Source organism: Gossypium arboreum, chromosome 8 (genome assembly GCF_025698485.1).
Source record: "Gossypium arboreum isolate Shixiya-1 chromosome 8, ASM2569848v2, whole genome shotgun sequence".
Classification (NCBI taxonomy): Eukaryota; Viridiplantae; Streptophyta; class Magnoliopsida; order Malvales; family Malvaceae; genus Gossypium; species Gossypium arboreum.
Window position 1 is genome coordinate 139,193,672 of NC_069077.1, and position 17,392 is coordinate 139,211,063.

Genomic DNA, 17,392 nt, shown 5'->3' on the forward strand with positions numbered 1-17,392 from the left:
TTATTTTTATTAATTTAAAATTTTAAAATTTTTAAAAGTCTGGAAATGTGAGGGGTTGGGTATTCTATTTTATTTATTTTTATCCATCTTCTATAAAGGAGGCGAATGAAATCAAAACCATAACTTTCATTGTGAAAGTTTTTTGGCGTTTTTATACCGTATCCTCTATTTCTCTCGATTTGTAATCCAATGCACAAATCAATTGGTTCGGTTAGGCTGGCTACATGTTGTGTATTATCAACGATTTCCACAGAAGGTGGTAAGATGATGTCTTGAGCAGTTACATATCCGGGACCCTTGGCACAAATAAAGGCGTTGAATTAGAGTCGTTAGGATCAACTATATCCACTTTAAGTTGGCCTTACTCGGTTGAATTTCTACACTTATCTCATCTGCTAGCTCGCCGTCTTCTTTAACTAGTCTTTACTTTAGCATTCTCTTTCTCTTTCTCTTTCTCTTTCTCTTTCTGGCTTAGCCTAGCCCGTGAGAACATACTTTTCTTTTTCAATTCATTTCCATTGGACTGATCTGGGTTCTAATTGATAAGTAGCTTGCACGGGTGAGTCTGCTCCTCTCGATCTTACTCCAAGAGATTCAATATCACCGAGAGAAAGCCTAGTCACGAACTGAAACAATTGAATTACCCGAGGCTATCTCGGTTCAGCCGCTAACATGAGGAAAGTCTGTCTTTTTGGCATAAATCATCTTTTCTTTAAACCCTAAACTATTCCTTATAGTATAGTCTACCAACGCAACTCTTTTGAAGTTAAGCAGGCTTCAAAGCTTTAAGGGAATTACGTAAAATAGCTCATCTTTCTTCCTTACTTGCTTCCTCCAGCTCGGAATTACTCTATAACCTTGCTCACTTTAGAACCAGGGGGAGACTCACTGGCCGACTCCTACTCCTACTCATACAAGGCTAGCTTACAGGATAGCTTTCTCTAGCTTACTTTGAATCACCTTACCCTACTTCTGAAAAAGGGTGACCATAGTCAATGTTGACTATAACCCTTAGCCTTCCAAGCTAAGATGCGGGTTCTATCAGGCCTCTAGTTTAGTAAATCTTATCAGGCCTCTAGTTATGTCTCTAAGTAAATTTTATATATTATTGACGCTTAAATGCTTTTGAAATATAGATTTATTATATAAATAATAATAATGAAATATCTATATTATAGATAAATTAGTTGAAATTTAAGATATATTAAAAAGTAAAAAATATTTTGAGAATTTTAAATTTATTATGAAATAGATATTTAATAAAATTATAGATTTAAGTATTTATTAATATTACATTTTAAATAGTTTAATTTTAAGAAATAAGCTTTTAAATGCTACCAAAGGGGATATGGGTTGAATTTTGAAATGGGAATTTCTTTGATACTATAGTAGATTTGAGTCTAAATTCAATTCATGAACGTATGATTTTACGGAGGGAGAGCAAAAATTGATTCTAAATAAAATTGTACATCTTCCTTTTATTTAATTTTTCGTTTTAATTTAAAAAAATATTTTAATTTTTAATTTTTATTTATTTTGATTTTTAAATTTGTGTTATTTGTTAAATTACATTACAATGAATTGTTACATAGATGTGGCATGCACGTGAATTGTTACATAAATATTATATTAATAATTAAATAATTTTTAAAATATAAAATATAGGAAAAATTATTAAAAATAAGAATTATTTAAAATTAAAAATATTTTTAAAATTTAAAAAATTAATTACTTGCTCACATGGCATTTTACATGCATATTATATCATCAAAATTAATAAATTTTAGATATGATTTGATAAATAATATAAATTTAAAGATTAAAATAATTTTTTTAATTAAAAAAATAAATCATTACGTTTTTTTTTTTTTAATCTTAGAATTTGACATATTTTCAGGACGTTAGTGCATGTGACGCCTAAAATTGTGATGGACAAATCCCATCACGAATACGATGGAATCGACCGAACACTTGTTTTTTCCTTTGCCCACTTGCGAAATTAGATTGAGGTTTACTCGAAACTTGGGTAACTCTCCATTTTCGGATTTAGATCTTGTCTAGATTGGTGGTCCCATATGAGCGAAACCGATCAGATGATCTTGTCTTGGTAGGCTGCCATATGCTGGAAAATCTACAATGCCTGACCATATACAATTTTAGAGGAAAGCAGATTAAAGGGTTCATAGAATTTTATGGCCTGGCGTTTAGTAATTTAAGTTGCGTTTAGTATTGTTTGTAAGAAATATTTTTGAGATAAAAAATATTTTTGAAAAAAAAAGTGATCTTAAACAAATTGTTTTTTAGAGAAAAAAAATACTTCTTCTAAATTAAAAATTAGCTGAAAATTTTAGCTTTTCTAAAAATAGAATATTTTTTCTCAAAAGCACTTTTAAGAAGTATTCTTAAATTAAACCTTAGCTGTATTGCATGTTGTTTGTTAATAAAAAGAATCACAAATTTTCATTCCAACTCTTCAAATTTTTCATCACTTAATTATAAAAATTATAGATTGACCATTCAACTATTAGTAATTTTCTTTTCGATCATTCAACTATAAAAATTATAAAATTATCATTCAACTATTCAATTTTATCTTTTCCTTGTTACTTTATTTTTACTTAAGCCAATCAAAACGGACAAAATTAAATAATTAGATAATTATTTTGTAATTTAAGAAAATTTCATGGTTGGGTACTATTAACGTAATTTAAACAAATTGTAATAAATGTTATAATAATTCATGTAATTGAATAATATTTTATGTAATTGGACAATTACACAAAACATTACAAAAATTGTAATAATTTGTATAATTAAAGTTGACTGAAAACTTAATTTTAGAAAGCTTGCCAACTTCTCATACGTATAAACTAAATAACATTAATCCAATAATAAATTCAAACTGTCCATGTCTGATTTTTTTTTTTCACATTTAAAAGTGTCACAAATGTTTGATTTATGGGTAATACATTAAACTAGCAGTGGTACTATGCCCACCCTTTCTATACCAGAACTTCAAACAACTTAGTGCAAAATAGAAAGAACACCATAGTTGCCACATCAGCAAACTCGAGAACAGTTCAACGATGGCCAGCCGCGATTTTGGAACTCGTTTACGGGTGAATCAACAAATGAAACCCTACAAAACTTCAGACATTTATTCATGTTCATTTAGATAGGAGATATACATCCAATGCTAAGTGTGCCGGAAAAAAAAGCATGAAAATTATCACGGTAGTTGCGATTTAGGCCTTTTAGACATCAAGTAGCAGCCTCCGAGGGTCTTCGACAACATCCTTGATACGTCGTAAAAAGAAGACTGCTTCTCTTCCATCAATCAGCCTATGGTCATAAGTGAGTGCAATGTACATCATTGGTCTTGGCACTACATTACCTCCAACAACCATTGGTCGGGACACGATTGAGTGCATACCCAAGATCGCCGACTGCAGAAAAAGAATAGTTTAGTCCACAAGCAAAAATTGAAAAACGAGAAACTTGAAAGTGACCAAACACCTCCACCAATACGGATTAAGTCACATGTACTGAACCCTCATTCATACATCTACAAGTATGTCTACGTTCATACAGTTTATAGTTTGCAACCACGAACCTGAGGAGGGTTGATGATGGGGGTACTCAAAAGACTGCCATAGACACCACCATTGGATATCGTAAATGAGCCTCCAGCCATTTCATCAATTGAAATGGTCCCATCATTTGCTTTCTTAGCAAGGTTGTTGATTGTTTTCTCTATCTCAGCAAAATTCATCTTGTCAGCATCACGGACTACCGGAACGACAAGCCCCTAGAAGGAAAGATAAAAGGACCAAAAAGCTTAACATCAACAAAAAGCAAAACAAAATGAGAAAAGACACGTCTAATCTTCGAGAAATCACATTTTCTTACTTGGCATGGAATAAATAAAGCATCTCAATTAATAACGAAAACAAGTAAAAAAAAACAGCGTTACTTGGAGAGTCCTAGGTGGTTCATATTCCAATTCTTATGTCGTGATATAGATTTGACACAAGTGACGTGAATACTTCAAGAAAAGTGAAAAATCTGAGCAATCTAAAACATCCCTTGAACAAATCTATAGTGCTCTTTAGTTGTCAAAGGTCACTTTTGAACCTATTGATTACTCTTTCCAACTTCCATAAATGCTTTCACTTTTTAATTTCTATAATTTTTGCATGCATATACCCCAGAGCTTTATAAATTTCTACAAAATTAGCCAAGATAAAATGTTGAGAGACACACTGACTATCCCAGGTTCAGCAAGTTATTTGAATGGCTAAATTGCAATTTGGAAAATAAAAAGAATGTTAAAGCAAGACAATGAAGCAGAAAGATAACCTTTGGAGTACCAACAGCAATGCTGATATCCACATAATCTCTATAAATAATATCATCCCCATCAATTACAGCATTTACAATAGGCTGATGTTGAAGTGCACTAACAGCAGCCTGAAACAAAAAACATAAGAGGTAAAGGCTAGGAAAAAACGAGAGACCAAGGCTATGGTGAAGGCAGGCCAGGAATGCATATGTGAGCATTTCAAGAATAAATCATTGTATACTTTAACAAATCCTGACATAAATCCCAACTTGACACCATGTTTCTCAACAAAAGCATCCTTGTAATCAGATCGGAGCTTCATCAAGTTAGTCCTGCAACACAAAGCAAACCAATAAGAAAAGTAAACAAATTCATGGAGTCAGATTTATCATGAACACACCATAGCCTTTATAGAGTGCTCTCAACAATTTCACAGAAATTAGTTTTGAAAAAGGGAAACAAAATGTTAAGTATGGACAAATAGAAATGGTTCAGAAAGTCGGGTAGCACAGGCAGTCAGGGTGACTAACACCTGATACAAAGAACTAATGTATGTGGCAAAAATGAACTCACATATCAACTTCATTGAACGTTGTTAACATTGCAAAAGTATTCTGGGAATCTTTCAATCGTGTAGCAACCCGTTTCCTAAGCCTTGTCATTGGAACCTGTAATCATGAAGCAATACATTCAGGATTCTTTTCTATGATGATAACATAATTTTTCACCAAAGTTATAATTTGGATGTAAACAGAATGAAAAGACTTACTCTTCTTTCCCTTTCCTTCGGTGGAAGTACAGGTTCAGTAGCAGTTCGCTTGGGAGGTGGAGAAGAAGGGGGTTTAGGCTTCTCCGCAGCAGGAGAAGCTTCAACTTTAGCTTTTGGCTTATCCTCCTTCACAGATTCAGCTGGAGGAGATGGCTTGGAAGCAGCTTTTTCTGATTTCTTTTCAGCAGGAGCAGCAGGTGCTACTCCTACACCAGACTTAGAAATGACAGCAATCTTGGCACCTGCTTCCACAGTATCTCCTTCCTTTGCTACATACTGGAAAAACATTACAATTCACGACACAGATCACTCCCCTAGCTCCCAGGAATGGAAAGAATCTAGGAATGACCAACAAGCTAGATACGTGCATGCATGCATGCAAGTGTGATCCATAGATCCAAAATTGTTGAAAAATTACCTCTTGTAACACACCAGCTTGGGGACTGACAACATCAATTGTTACCTGATGAAAATAAACACTGCAGTATTAGTGGAATAAACACATATCTCTTCGATACAAGAAAAGGTGAAGAATAGTACCTTATCTGTTTCTATTTGAGCAATTGGTTCATCAGCTGCTACTGAATCACCAGGTTCTGCTCCCGAAAATTCAATTCACATGTACCCAAAATCAAACACTTACAACAATGAAAACAAGTGTGCCAGAGTGATGGATGGAAATCAGATTAGTAGAAAACATACTTTTCAAGAATGTTGCCAAAGTGCCATCACTAATTGATTCTCCCATAAAAGGGACAACAGCATCGACCAGATCCCCTGCACAAGTTGATTCGGAAAGCCAAAATTTTTTTATTTTTAAGATAATAAAGAACTAAAAGGAATGCACAGTCATTTTCAAGCAGACACCCACTCCTCATCAATATGTACTTTTGCAAGTGAGAAATGAATAAAAATGCCAAAAAAGGCAAAGGTGCAAATCTTGTACCATAGAATTTCTACTCCAAATCATTATACAACTAAATTACAGCCAAAATTTTCATGCTATGCCTTCACATTTTTCCAGAGAGAAATTTTATAAGAATTTCTGAACTAAAACTAATTTCTTATTTTCACATATTGCTTCTGATCTAGTAACTCTTGACCAGACACCTTGGGCTGCCCAACTGCAAACCAAAAAACAGGTTTGATAATATTTAGATGTTAAAGGTATATTCCAGGTTATGTGGTGATCAAATTAACACTTCTAGGGCATGGGAAACAAATTCTTAACCAAAAGAACACACCCATGTATTAATAATGGTTTAAAATAAAACAATAACAGAAAAATGATAAAAAGCCTCGGCAAAATAAATATCATTAAGGAAATTGATCAATATCATACCGTCTCCAGAAGAGAAAGCCCTGCATGACTTTTGCATGATAGTCTCTGACTGAATGCTAGAAAAGACATCCCTGCACATAAGAAAAGCTGTCAGGGGAAAGAAGTGCTGAGAAGCAGCAAATTGATTGAAAGAACTTTAAAATTTAAGTATGTATATGAGCATAAAATTTCCTTTTCTAATTGCCCTAATTAACCTAGTTTCGTGATAAACAACAATGAGATGGACTACTTTGCATCGAAATGGACCTTCTATTAATATATATACATACGGTAATTGGACATACAAACATCCTGAGATTAATACAGCAGTCAACACATACCCTCACAGTCTGAACTAATGATAAATGAGTGCTAGTGGAATTCCTACCACAAGTGCATTAGAAAGTTCAGAACAAACTAACCTTGTCTTTGCTAAACCAACAGAACAACCTGTAATAATCATGAAATAGTTTTCATTCAATAACAGAGGCAACTAACAAAATTTTGCCAACATCAGAACAAAACCACCCAAAAGATTTACCTGGGAGAATGAGATGAGAAAAGTTACGGACATGGGCAATTCCTCTAGGCTGAAGTAATAGAATCTGTTCAAACACATGAAATTCAAATCTTCCGAGAATATTTACTACTGGATGAATGACGAATAAAAATCCAAAATGATTAAAAAAACACAACAGCTTCTATTTGATTATTGATTGTACCCTGAATTATTCGAAACGGGATGAGTGTCTGATAGGGTCATGTGTTTGATACAAGTATGCTCCATTTTTTAAGAGTGGTTTCATATATTTGAAGGACCATATAATATACGTCAAGCATAGGTGTCCAACACATACTTTCGAGAAAATGAAAAATCCAGGTAACACGGCTTTAACTACTTAATTTTTGACTCATTGCTTCCAAAAAGTGAAAATAGCAAGCGTAAAGTAACTAATAAATTAATGACAAAATGCAAGGTTTTTACTTTCAAAATGACAGGACTAAGTTTGAATTGCAATTACAATTTCACTAATTGTTCTTTATATATTAAAAGAAAAAGAAACAAAAAATAAAAATGTTAATCTTGCATTCTTTACTATCTTCTTACTTTATATCAGCATTTACTGAGACAAAGCCTAAACAAATCAAGCATCTTCGACATCAATTACAAATAAAAGAAAAATAAGATCGATCAAAATTCAAATAAAAATAAACTATAAGCATGAATTACTCGACTATTTACCTCTTCTCCAACATTGACAGAAACTCTAGATGCTGAAATAATTGGCCGAATCGCTTTCCCTGACACCTGAAAAAAATTGAAAAAAAATTTTAAAAAAAATCCAAGGGCTTTACTTGAACGAAGTACTATTCAAAAAAACTTAGATTAAAAGTTCTAACCGAGGCTGACGAGCCTCCAATCGCAACTTTTCTCCTTAAAGCGCCCAACATCACCGATATTCAATCCCTTCTATTTTCAAAATCAAAAATCAAAAATACAAACCAATACTTTTAAATTCAAAATCAAATACCTTAATTTTTTTTTTCAAAAATCAAAATATTTACCAGATTTCTTCTTATAATCGATATTTAAATCAATAATTAAAATAATAATAATAACGAGACATGGATTAACAAAAAAAAAAAAAATAGAGAGATGTAAGACCTGATATTTTAAGTTTAATTTGAATCGTCGAATACAGTATAATAATAAGAATAATAATAATAAATAGCGTTTTGACTTTTGATGTTGAGAGAAACCGCGAAGATGCGCGTTAACGTGGCCAGCTCAGTTGAGTTTGTTTACGTGGAATTATCTTATTGGTTGATGCATGAAAAAGCGAAGATTCTTTTTCTTCCCTCTTGACCGAAAATGGGAAGGAAAAGTCTAACGGCGGCGTTTTGAAATAGCTTTACACTTTGGGCTTGTTTTGGGTAAGAAATATGAAGCTTGGGCTTCTGTTACCCACAAATCTTTGGTTAAGAAAGAACAGCCCAGAGTTACTAAGCCCATATAAATGATAACATTTTAAAATCTCTTAAAAATAAAAATTTTAAATAAAAATAAATTTATTTGTCTCAAAATAAAGAAAATCGAGAATTTTAAAATTTATAAATAAATTCAAAAGATATTTTTCCAATTTCATTTAATTTATATGTCTTCACTACAAAATAAAAATTTAAACAGTAAAATATCATTTTATTTAAATTTAATATATTTTATATTTTATACCATCAATAATAAGCTGAGTATTTAATATATTAGCAGTGTACCAAATAATTTTCATTAATAATATTTAGATGTTTTACAAATATAATGATACTCATGTTAAATATTTTTCTATACATGTATTTTTCTGTTTACATTTTTTGTAATTATTTTCAATTTTATTAATTTCCAATAGCTTAAAATTACTTTTAATATACCATAATTTCAAATTTCTTCAATAAAATTAAAATTTTCCATCCAAATGTAACATTAAAGTTTTTCATCAATTTATAAATAGAATATAAAAATATTTGGTATATTATTCTTGGAGTGTCTAGACTCCACATGTAATATTAGAGAATTGACATGTAATCAGTGGTGGATCTTGATGGTAAGATTGTTGGGGTTAATTGAAATTTTCAAAAAAATTAAAGGATTTAATGAGAATGATTATATTTTCTGATAAGTTTAATTAAAACATTTAAAAAATTTAAAGACTTAAATGAAAATGGACAAAATTTTGAAAGACCCTAACTACAATTTTTAAAAAATTTAAAAAGACTCAAAGAGAAATTTAGAAATTGGAGAGCTCTAACTAAAATTTTCAACTTCTTTTTCTGGAGAGAAAGAGGCTAACCCTGTAATTACTGAGATGTAGTGCAAAATTAAATAGTATAAAAAATGAAAGTTAGCATATTTTTAGCTTTATTCTTTGAAATTTAAAAATTAATATCCAATCCCAAAAAATATATTTATATCAATATATTTAATGAGTTGTTGAGAGTTAGACTTTCGCTTTGAGTATAGTGAAAGTATAGAGCAGTTTTAAAATTCGTGATCAATATTTACTCTTTAATGGGCTTATAAAATACAAAGGATTAATTACTGGGCTCGTTCTGATACATACATTGAAAAATTAAAAAATATATATATCTAATAAAATGTGATAATCTATTATATGCTCAAATGCATTTTTCTCGTCGACCCAAGAATTAATGCATACTATTTATGTTTTTAAAACTTCGTTTAATTAGAGATGTCGCTCTTAGTAGAAACCTTGATCCTTTAAAAATAAATAAATAATTTAATTATTTTAAAAAATTATAAAATAATCAATGATGAAATTTTATTTTAACTTTAAACATAAAAAATATATTTAATTCCTTCAAACTAATAAAATTATAATTTAAAATATATTAAAATTATCTTTCAAAATTTTATAATTCTAACTCCGTTAAATTATTTTTCACCGCGATGCTTGCTTATCGTAAGCTTTTACACAACTTAATCCGTCACGTGTGTCACAAAGTCACAATTACGTACGTATCAATATTTCCGTATACAAATTTGATACATATATACGCAAATATAAATGAATTTGTCGAATTATTCAAGCGAAACGGCGCCGCTTCAATTATTAAATCTAACCGTAGTTATCTGGCAAAAGAAGTATCTAACCAGAGTTAATTTTGGTGTTAGGTGGGTGACTAGTATGGGTTGGTAGGCGTTGGCTTCCTTCATTTATAAATTCGATAATTTTTATGGTAAAAACAATTAATATATATAATATAATAAAAATTATTTATGATAAAAACAATTAATATATATAAGATATAATAAAAATTAAATTTTACTATTAAATTGTAGATTTAGTCTTATATTTCTTAAATTTTATACTTTTAAATTTATTTAAATTTAAATTTAAAATTTTATAATTCAAAAATACAAAATTAATATTAATTAAATTAAAATATAAAATTAAATTCACAAATTATACAAAATACGGAGTAATATGCATAATTTTATATATAAAAAAGGGATCAAAGAAAATCAAAGAAAATACATAATAAAGCATATTAAAATTTATAATAATTAAAATATATACAAGTACTTAATATTTTAAACAAAAATAAATTCCTCCATTTGTCATCTGGGTCTGCCGCCTTGCTTTGCCTCCCTTTTTAACCCACCTTCTCTATTAGTCTCACAACTCTCAACTACCACCAAACTCTCAACGACGCCAAATTTTATTTATTTATTTATTTATTTCATTAAAGCCGATCAGAGATCTCCTCCGCCTCTAATTTCTCCTCCATTTGTCTTTTGCATTTACGGTTCTTTAATTTTCTGTAACAAATGGAACCTTCATCTTCATCTTCTGGTTCAATGAAAGTTTCGCCGCTCGATCTGATGTCGGCGATAATCAAAGAGAAAATGGACCCTTCTAACGCCTCCGCCGACTCGGCTGCCGAGATGGCTACCATGCTTCTAGAGAACAAGGAGTTCGTTATGATTTTAACTACCTCCATCGCGGTGCTCGTTGGCTGCGTCGTCGTTTTGGTATGGCGTAGATCCTTTTCTCAGAAACCTAAGCAAATCACTCCTCCTAAGCCTTTGATTGTTAAAGATCGTGGAGATGAAGTTGACGATGGAAAGAAAAAAGTCACTATCTTCTTCGGTACTCAAACCGGCACCGCCGAAGGCTTCGCGAAGGTTCCGTTACATTTATATATAAGTGTTTCCTTGATTTGCTTTTTCTTTATGTTTTTCTTATTAGTTTTATCTGTTCATTTCTTTTTTATTTTTCCTTAGGCTCTAGTTGAGGAGGCAAAAGCACGCTATGATAAGGCGACGTTTAAAGTTGTAGATTTGGTCAGTTTAATGTTGAGCTCCTTTTTCTTTTGTTGTTTGAATTTTTGTATTCGAATTGGTGATTTTGACTTTTGACTTTTTTTTTTTTTTTGCACTCTAAATAGGATGATTATGCGGCCGATGATGATGAATACGAGGAGAAGATGAAGAAAGAAAGTTTGGCCTTTTTCTTCTTGGCGACGTGAGTTGTTTTGAATCGTTTTCTTTCTGATGATTATATGTTTATCTTTTGTATTCGTGTGTTTTGTGTGTAACTGTGTTATATACTGTTCGTATATGTTTTGCTGATTCGCTTAATTTGGTAAACTTGTAGATATGGAGATGGTGAGCCAACTGATAATGCAGCTAGGTTCTATAAATGGTTCACTGAGGTAAATATTAATTGTAGTTAGTCAGGGACATAACGAGTTAGATTTTTTTTTCAGCTAAATTATGATATTGCAGTTGTATCTAGAGTGATTTTGTTTAATTATCTGTTATTGTATTATTTAATGACTGGTTGGATATTTAGGGAAAAGAGCGGGGAGAATGGCTTCAAAACATGAAATATGGAGTTTTTGGCCTTGGTAACAGACAGTATGAACATTTTAACAAGGTTGCAAAGGTTGTTGATGAAATCCTTACTGAGCAGGGTATGCTATTAATTTTTCTTTTATCTCCCCCTTGCTTATAAACTGACACTTCGATTCATGGAAATTTAATTTCTGTAATGGCTACTTGGATGCTAAAAATGCTGTTAATCTTGGCTAACTAATTTTCCGTTTTATGAATTATGATGATGCATCTTAATATCCACATCATTCCAGTATAAAAGCTATATTATCACTCACCTCTAGTCACTTGACTGTTTCACGAGGAAAAGTTCTATTGAAAGGTGAATGCAGAAGGTTTTGGCTATACTATTACTTAAATCACTAAATATGCATTGCAATCCAGAACTATAATGTTCATCTTTTAACTTGATAATTCTGAATAGATGTGCATTCTAATTTCAGTGAGATGAAGTGAGTCTTGACATGTATCCAAATGTTTCTATTTATGTATTCAAATGTTCAAACAGAAATATACACATAATGTCATCAGTTTTTCACTACATGGGAACCTATGAGCTAAAATTGGCCTTGCTATATTTGCAGGAGCAAAACGCCTAGTTCCTGTGGGTCTTGGAGATGATGATCAATGCATTGAAGATGACTTTACTGCATGGTAAAAAGAACATCACCTCTGTTCGAATAAAAGGCTTTTTCATTCTTTTACATTTACCCTTTATTGAACCATGTTGCTCTTCTAGGCGTGAATCAGTGTGGCCCGAGTTAGATCAGCTTCTGCGTGATGACGATGATGCAACAACTGTTTCTACCCCATACACTGCTGCTGTTTTGGAATACCGTGTTGTATTTTATGATCCTGCAAATGCACCTGTCAAGGATAAGAACTGGAACAATGCAAATGGCCACACTGTTTATGATGCTCAACATCCATGCAGGTATACAGGAATAGTTTTTTCAGATATCCTGGTGGCCATTTTTTTAGTATTCTTCTATGATGAAATCTAACTTGGTTTTTGTTTCTAACTTGAAGGTCTAATGTGGCTGTGAGGAAGGAGCTTCATACTCCTGCATCTGATCGTTCTTGCACCCATCTTGAATTTGATATTGCTGGCACTGGACTTTCGTAAGTTACTACTTTCCTAAATATTTTGTTCTGTATTGCTAAGTTTTTTTTTTTTTTTCTCTTTTTCCAATTATGATGACCTCCTTTCCTTTCTTATCATCATCTTAAAACTAGATGCTACATAATAGAGAACGTCACCAGCTCATAATTGTCTTCCTTTTCAGATATGAAACAGGTGATCATGTTGGTGTTTACTGCGAGAATCTAGACGAAGTTGTAGAGGAAGCATTGAGATTGTTGGGGCTATCCCCAGACACCTATTTCTCTGTTCATACTGATAAAGAGGATGGCACTTCGCTTGGTGGAAGTTCATTGCCTCCTCCTTTCCCACCTTGCACTCTAAGGACAGCACTGGCAAAATATGCTGATCTTTTGAGCTCACCAAAAAAGGTTTGATTATTTTGCTGTTCTCAAGATGTCATGGACTCTTCTATCTTTTTTCTTTGAATAAAGAAGCTAATTCTTAATGCATGCATCTTCCAGTCTGCTTTACTTGCTCTGGCTGCTCATGCCTCTGATCCCACTGAAGCTGATCGACTAAGACACCTTGCATCGCCAGCTGGAAAGGTTCTGAGAGTGAACTTATAGTATAGTTTGGTTTCCCCATTTGTGGCTTATTTGTAAACTAATGCTCCTGGTATTTATCCAGGATGAATATGCACAATGGATGGGTGCAAGTCAGAGAAGCCTCCTTGAGGTCATGGCTGAATTTCCTTCTGCCAAGCCTCCACTTGGCGTCTTTTTTGCAGCCATTGCCCCACGGTTGCAGCCTAGATACTATTCTATCTCATCCTCACCAAGGTAATCCTCTTTTCTTATCTTCTCTCTCTTTGGCAAGTAGTTTTGCAAGAGGAAAAACACCATTTTGGAGTCCTGATTCCTCATTTCCTGGCCAGTTGAGTGTTAAGAGTTTACCCTCTTGTAGAAATGACTCCACAGCCATCTATTTCAGCATTTCTTTTAGCAAGAAGAAACCTTCCAAAAGGTTGAAAAATATGTAGTAGGCAATTATGTCAGTGGCATGTAATTCTCTCTTTTAGGAGACTTCTATCATCTTTAATTTCATGTTTTTGTTCTAGCTCTAATATTTTCAAATGTACATGGACATATTTACCATCTACAATCGTGTTTTACAGGATGGCACCATCTAGGATTCATGTAACTTGTGCATTGGTTTATGAGAAAACACCAACAGGTCGTATTCACAAAGGAGTTTGTTCAACTTGGATGAAGGTATTAAGTTCATGTTTCCTTTTTCTCTTTTACATAGGAGAAGCCAGCCTTTGCAGTTGACTTAAATGGCATTTTTGAGGAGATACATGATTCCTGTTTGCAATGTGCTAACTCATTAGCATCCATTTTCTCCTCTCTTCTTAGCATCCATTTTCTCCTCTCTTCTTATTACACCTCCCTGTTGTATTTTACATTTCTTTTCATTGAATAATAGTGTTTATATAATCTTTATCCCCCATTTGCCCCCTTTTCAGAATTCCACACCATTGGACAATTGCCATGATTGCAGCTGGGCACCTATTTTTGTCAGGCAATCAAACTTTAAACTTCCTTCAAACACTAAAGTGCCAATTATTATGATTGGCCCTGGTACTGGATTGGCTCCTTTCAGGGGATTCCTTCAGGTAAGTTCTATTACCTTCTCAATGTTCATGATGGTGAGTGAATATTATAAAACTAATTATTTATATTTTCCCTTTCAGGAAAGACTTGCCCTAAAAGAAGCTGGAGCTGATCTGGGTCCATCTGTATTGTTCTTTGGCTGCAGGAACCGGAAAATGGTAAGTCATGCACTTTCAAGTCCTACAATAAGTGGTGGGTTTAGGGATACATTTGTAATTGAACACAAGTTTTAAATTGGTACACATTTTTTGTCCAGGATTACATTTACGAAGATGAGCTCAACAACTTTGTCAACAGTGGTGCACTTTCTGAGCTTGTGGTTGCTTTTTCACGCGAGGGACCTACCAAGGAATATGTGCAACATAAAATGATGGAGAAGGTGTATATTTTGCCTACCTTTGTTTTTGATGATTTGTGCATTTCAGTTCTTTGTAGTACCCTTAATTTCAAGTTCTAAGCACATTTCTGCCTTCTTTCCAGGCCTTGGACATCTGGAACATGATTTCTGAAGGAGGTTACCTATATGTGTGTGGTGATGCCAAGGGCATGGCTAAAGACGTGCATCGAACCCTACTCACTATTTTGCAAGAGCAGGTATGTTCCTTTCACATGTATTCTAGACTATATAATTGCTGATATCAATAATTACCAGCCGCCAGTTTAGAAGGCAATTTGACCAAAAATAGGTCACTGCAACTTTTGGAATTTTATATTCCAATGCTAGAAAGTTTTTCCTTTATCGTTGAGATTTGATTATCATTTGATGGCGCTTCCAAAAGTCTCATGAACATGTGGCCTGAGTGTCCCCACCATCTTTTCTTCTATTCACTACTATTCCATTTCTGTTTCATATCTGTTGTTTCGTTGATTTCAGGGATGTCTAGACAGCTCAAAGGCTGAGAGCATGGTGAAAAATCTGCATACGACCGGCAGGTATCTGCGTGATGTATGGTAACTGACTACACCATGAAAATGCAGAAAGAAAAGAAATGGCTTTATACGTTATATATAATACACAAGCGGACGCCATATTGTTTGAGCCAAATAAGCTTTGAAGAGAAAACATCACCTTTTAAAAAGGGGGTGGAAATTAATGATTCTTTTTTAACTCTTGCATCGCAATATGAAGGATTTTTTAATTTTTGATTCATGTAATTTATGTATGACAATATAATTAAGAGTATTAGGGGGTATAGCAATGGATTCTCATTTCATTGGTTTAGTTTTTTAGTTTTTACATTGTATGAACCGGCCAAGGAAGGTTCAAAATTACAACCAAATGTTGCTGTTATTCTTACGTTGTAACTTTCTTTATTCTTCTGAATGGATAGTTTCAAGTTTGGAATCTTTTTTAAGAGATTGCTTTCATTGGTGCGGAGAATTGGTATTTTGACATTTCACATATTGCATTTATTTGCTGCTTCTGAAAATTGACTTCGACCAACATGATTTTTTATGTTAAGCGGACCTAAATCAACCCATGATTAATGTGAAATTTTTCTTTTTTTTAAAAAAAAAAAAAAGAAAAGAAGAGAGAATGCAATGTATAGTGTAGTTCTTTCGTTAGCGTAAATGTAAGATGTATGAACAACAAAGAGAGTATTTCTCTAGAGAAAGTTGAGTACTTGGGAGTCTAATTTTGTCATTAGTCTAACACTTTCGTTAAATAATTGTTTTTTCAAAATCTTATCTGATAAATTTACAAGAGTTCATTGACCGGAAATTGATAGACATATGTACTTATGATTTATAAAATTTATTCTTTAAATCAAATTGATATTTTAAAATTTGAGGAATACAAAATCTAGAATTATTAAATTAAAGTACGTAAACAAATGCCTCCACGCATGATAGAAAGTATAATTCCACAAGTCAAATCCAATTGAGGGCGAGAATAAGAAAAAAAGATGGAGCAAAGTTTAGCAAACGTGCTAAAATATCAACCGCTCATGCAAGCCTACTCTTAAAAGCCAAGCAACGGTTATACGTCATGTCAACTTTCTTGATGACGAAGTGAAAGCTCGAGAACCAATCCCCCCCACCCCCACATACACAAAGGTCGTACCATCCACGGTTTATTGCCCATGGGGCATAACAAGAGACGACGTTAGCAAACTACCCTCCAATGGAATTATTCAAAATCTTCATTTTAAGCCAGTTAATGGTTAAAATTTTTGTGTTCTTTATTTATACAGTTTGTGTTAAACCAATGTTTTCTTTTCAAATTTTTAGGGTAAATTATAAAAATGGATATTTATACTTGTTTTAGATTACATTTTAGTCGCTTATATTTGAAATGTTACGTTTTAGTCACGTTATCGTTTTGTTACGAAGTTGTTACTTTACCATTAAGCTCCATTACCTCCTTAATAGTAGTCCTACGTGACAGTCCAAATGGGTTTTAAATGCCAATTTGGATGTTCTATATGGTAATCTAAATTAAATTTATTTAATCAAAAACTTATTTTCTTCTTAGCAGTTGGACATTCATGTTAACATTTAAAACTCATTTGGACAGTCACGTAGGGCTACCTTAGGGAGGTAACAAAGTTTAACGGTAGAGTGACTATTTCGTAACAAAACGGTAACGTAAGTGACTAAAACGTAACATTTTAAATATAAATAATTAAAATGTAATATGAGGCAAACAAAAATGACTATTTTTGTAGTTTACCCTTTTTTTTATAGTTTAGTATTTTTTTTAATGTCATGAATCTAAGAATCAAAATCTAAGTAACTTTGTTCTTTCAATTTCCGGTACTGACCATCAGATCATCTTGAACTTAATGT

General features: G+C 32.6%; 2 protein-coding genes across 3 annotated transcripts; one reads left to right on the forward strand and one right to left on the reverse strand.

The window, feature by feature from the left end:
- Positions 1-2,892: 2,892 nt before the first annotated feature.
- LOC108470317 (dihydrolipoyllysine-residue succinyltransferase component of 2-oxoglutarate dehydrogenase complex 2, mitochondrial-like) lies at positions 2,893-8,237 on the reverse strand. 2 transcript variants are annotated; one of them, XM_017771620.2, is made up of 15 exons: positions 8,099-8,237; positions 7,834-7,903; positions 7,676-7,741; positions 6,974-7,037; positions 6,855-6,882; positions 6,454-6,524; positions 5,814-5,888; positions 5,652-5,707; positions 5,530-5,574; positions 5,112-5,387; positions 4,916-5,010; positions 4,584-4,674; positions 4,360-4,470; positions 3,614-3,808; positions 2,893-3,446 (listed from the first exon to the last, which is right to left on the reverse strand). In XM_017771620.2, the coding sequence occupies exons 2-15, from the start codon at positions 7,882-7,884 to the stop codon at positions 3,255-3,257; spliced, it is 1,416 nt and encodes a 471-aa protein (XP_017627109.1). In that variant the 5' UTR covers positions 7,885-7,903; positions 8,099-8,237; the 3' UTR covers positions 2,893-3,254. The 2 variants fall into 2 exon arrangements, with proteins under 2 accessions (XP_017627109.1, XP_017627111.1); XM_017771622.2 differs by having other exon boundaries at positions 7,834-7,900; positions 8,099-8,201.
- Positions 8,238-10,557: 2,320 nt separating this feature from the next.
- Positions 10,558-15,957, forward strand: LOC108469906 (NADPH--cytochrome P450 reductase 2). The gene is made up of 17 exons (XM_017771015.2): positions 10,558-11,134; positions 11,234-11,293; positions 11,398-11,474; positions 11,607-11,664; positions 11,805-11,925; positions 12,430-12,499; positions 12,585-12,779; positions 12,875-12,967; positions 13,132-13,357; positions 13,451-13,534; positions 13,617-13,768; positions 14,104-14,200; positions 14,455-14,604; positions 14,683-14,760; positions 14,859-14,981; positions 15,083-15,196; positions 15,477-15,957. The coding sequence occupies exons 1-17, from the start codon at positions 10,778-10,780 to the stop codon at positions 15,555-15,557; spliced, it is 2,136 nt and encodes a 711-aa protein (XP_017626504.1). The 5' UTR covers positions 10,558-10,777; the 3' UTR covers positions 15,558-15,957.
- The last annotated feature ends 1,435 nt before the right edge of the window (positions 15,958-17,392 follow it).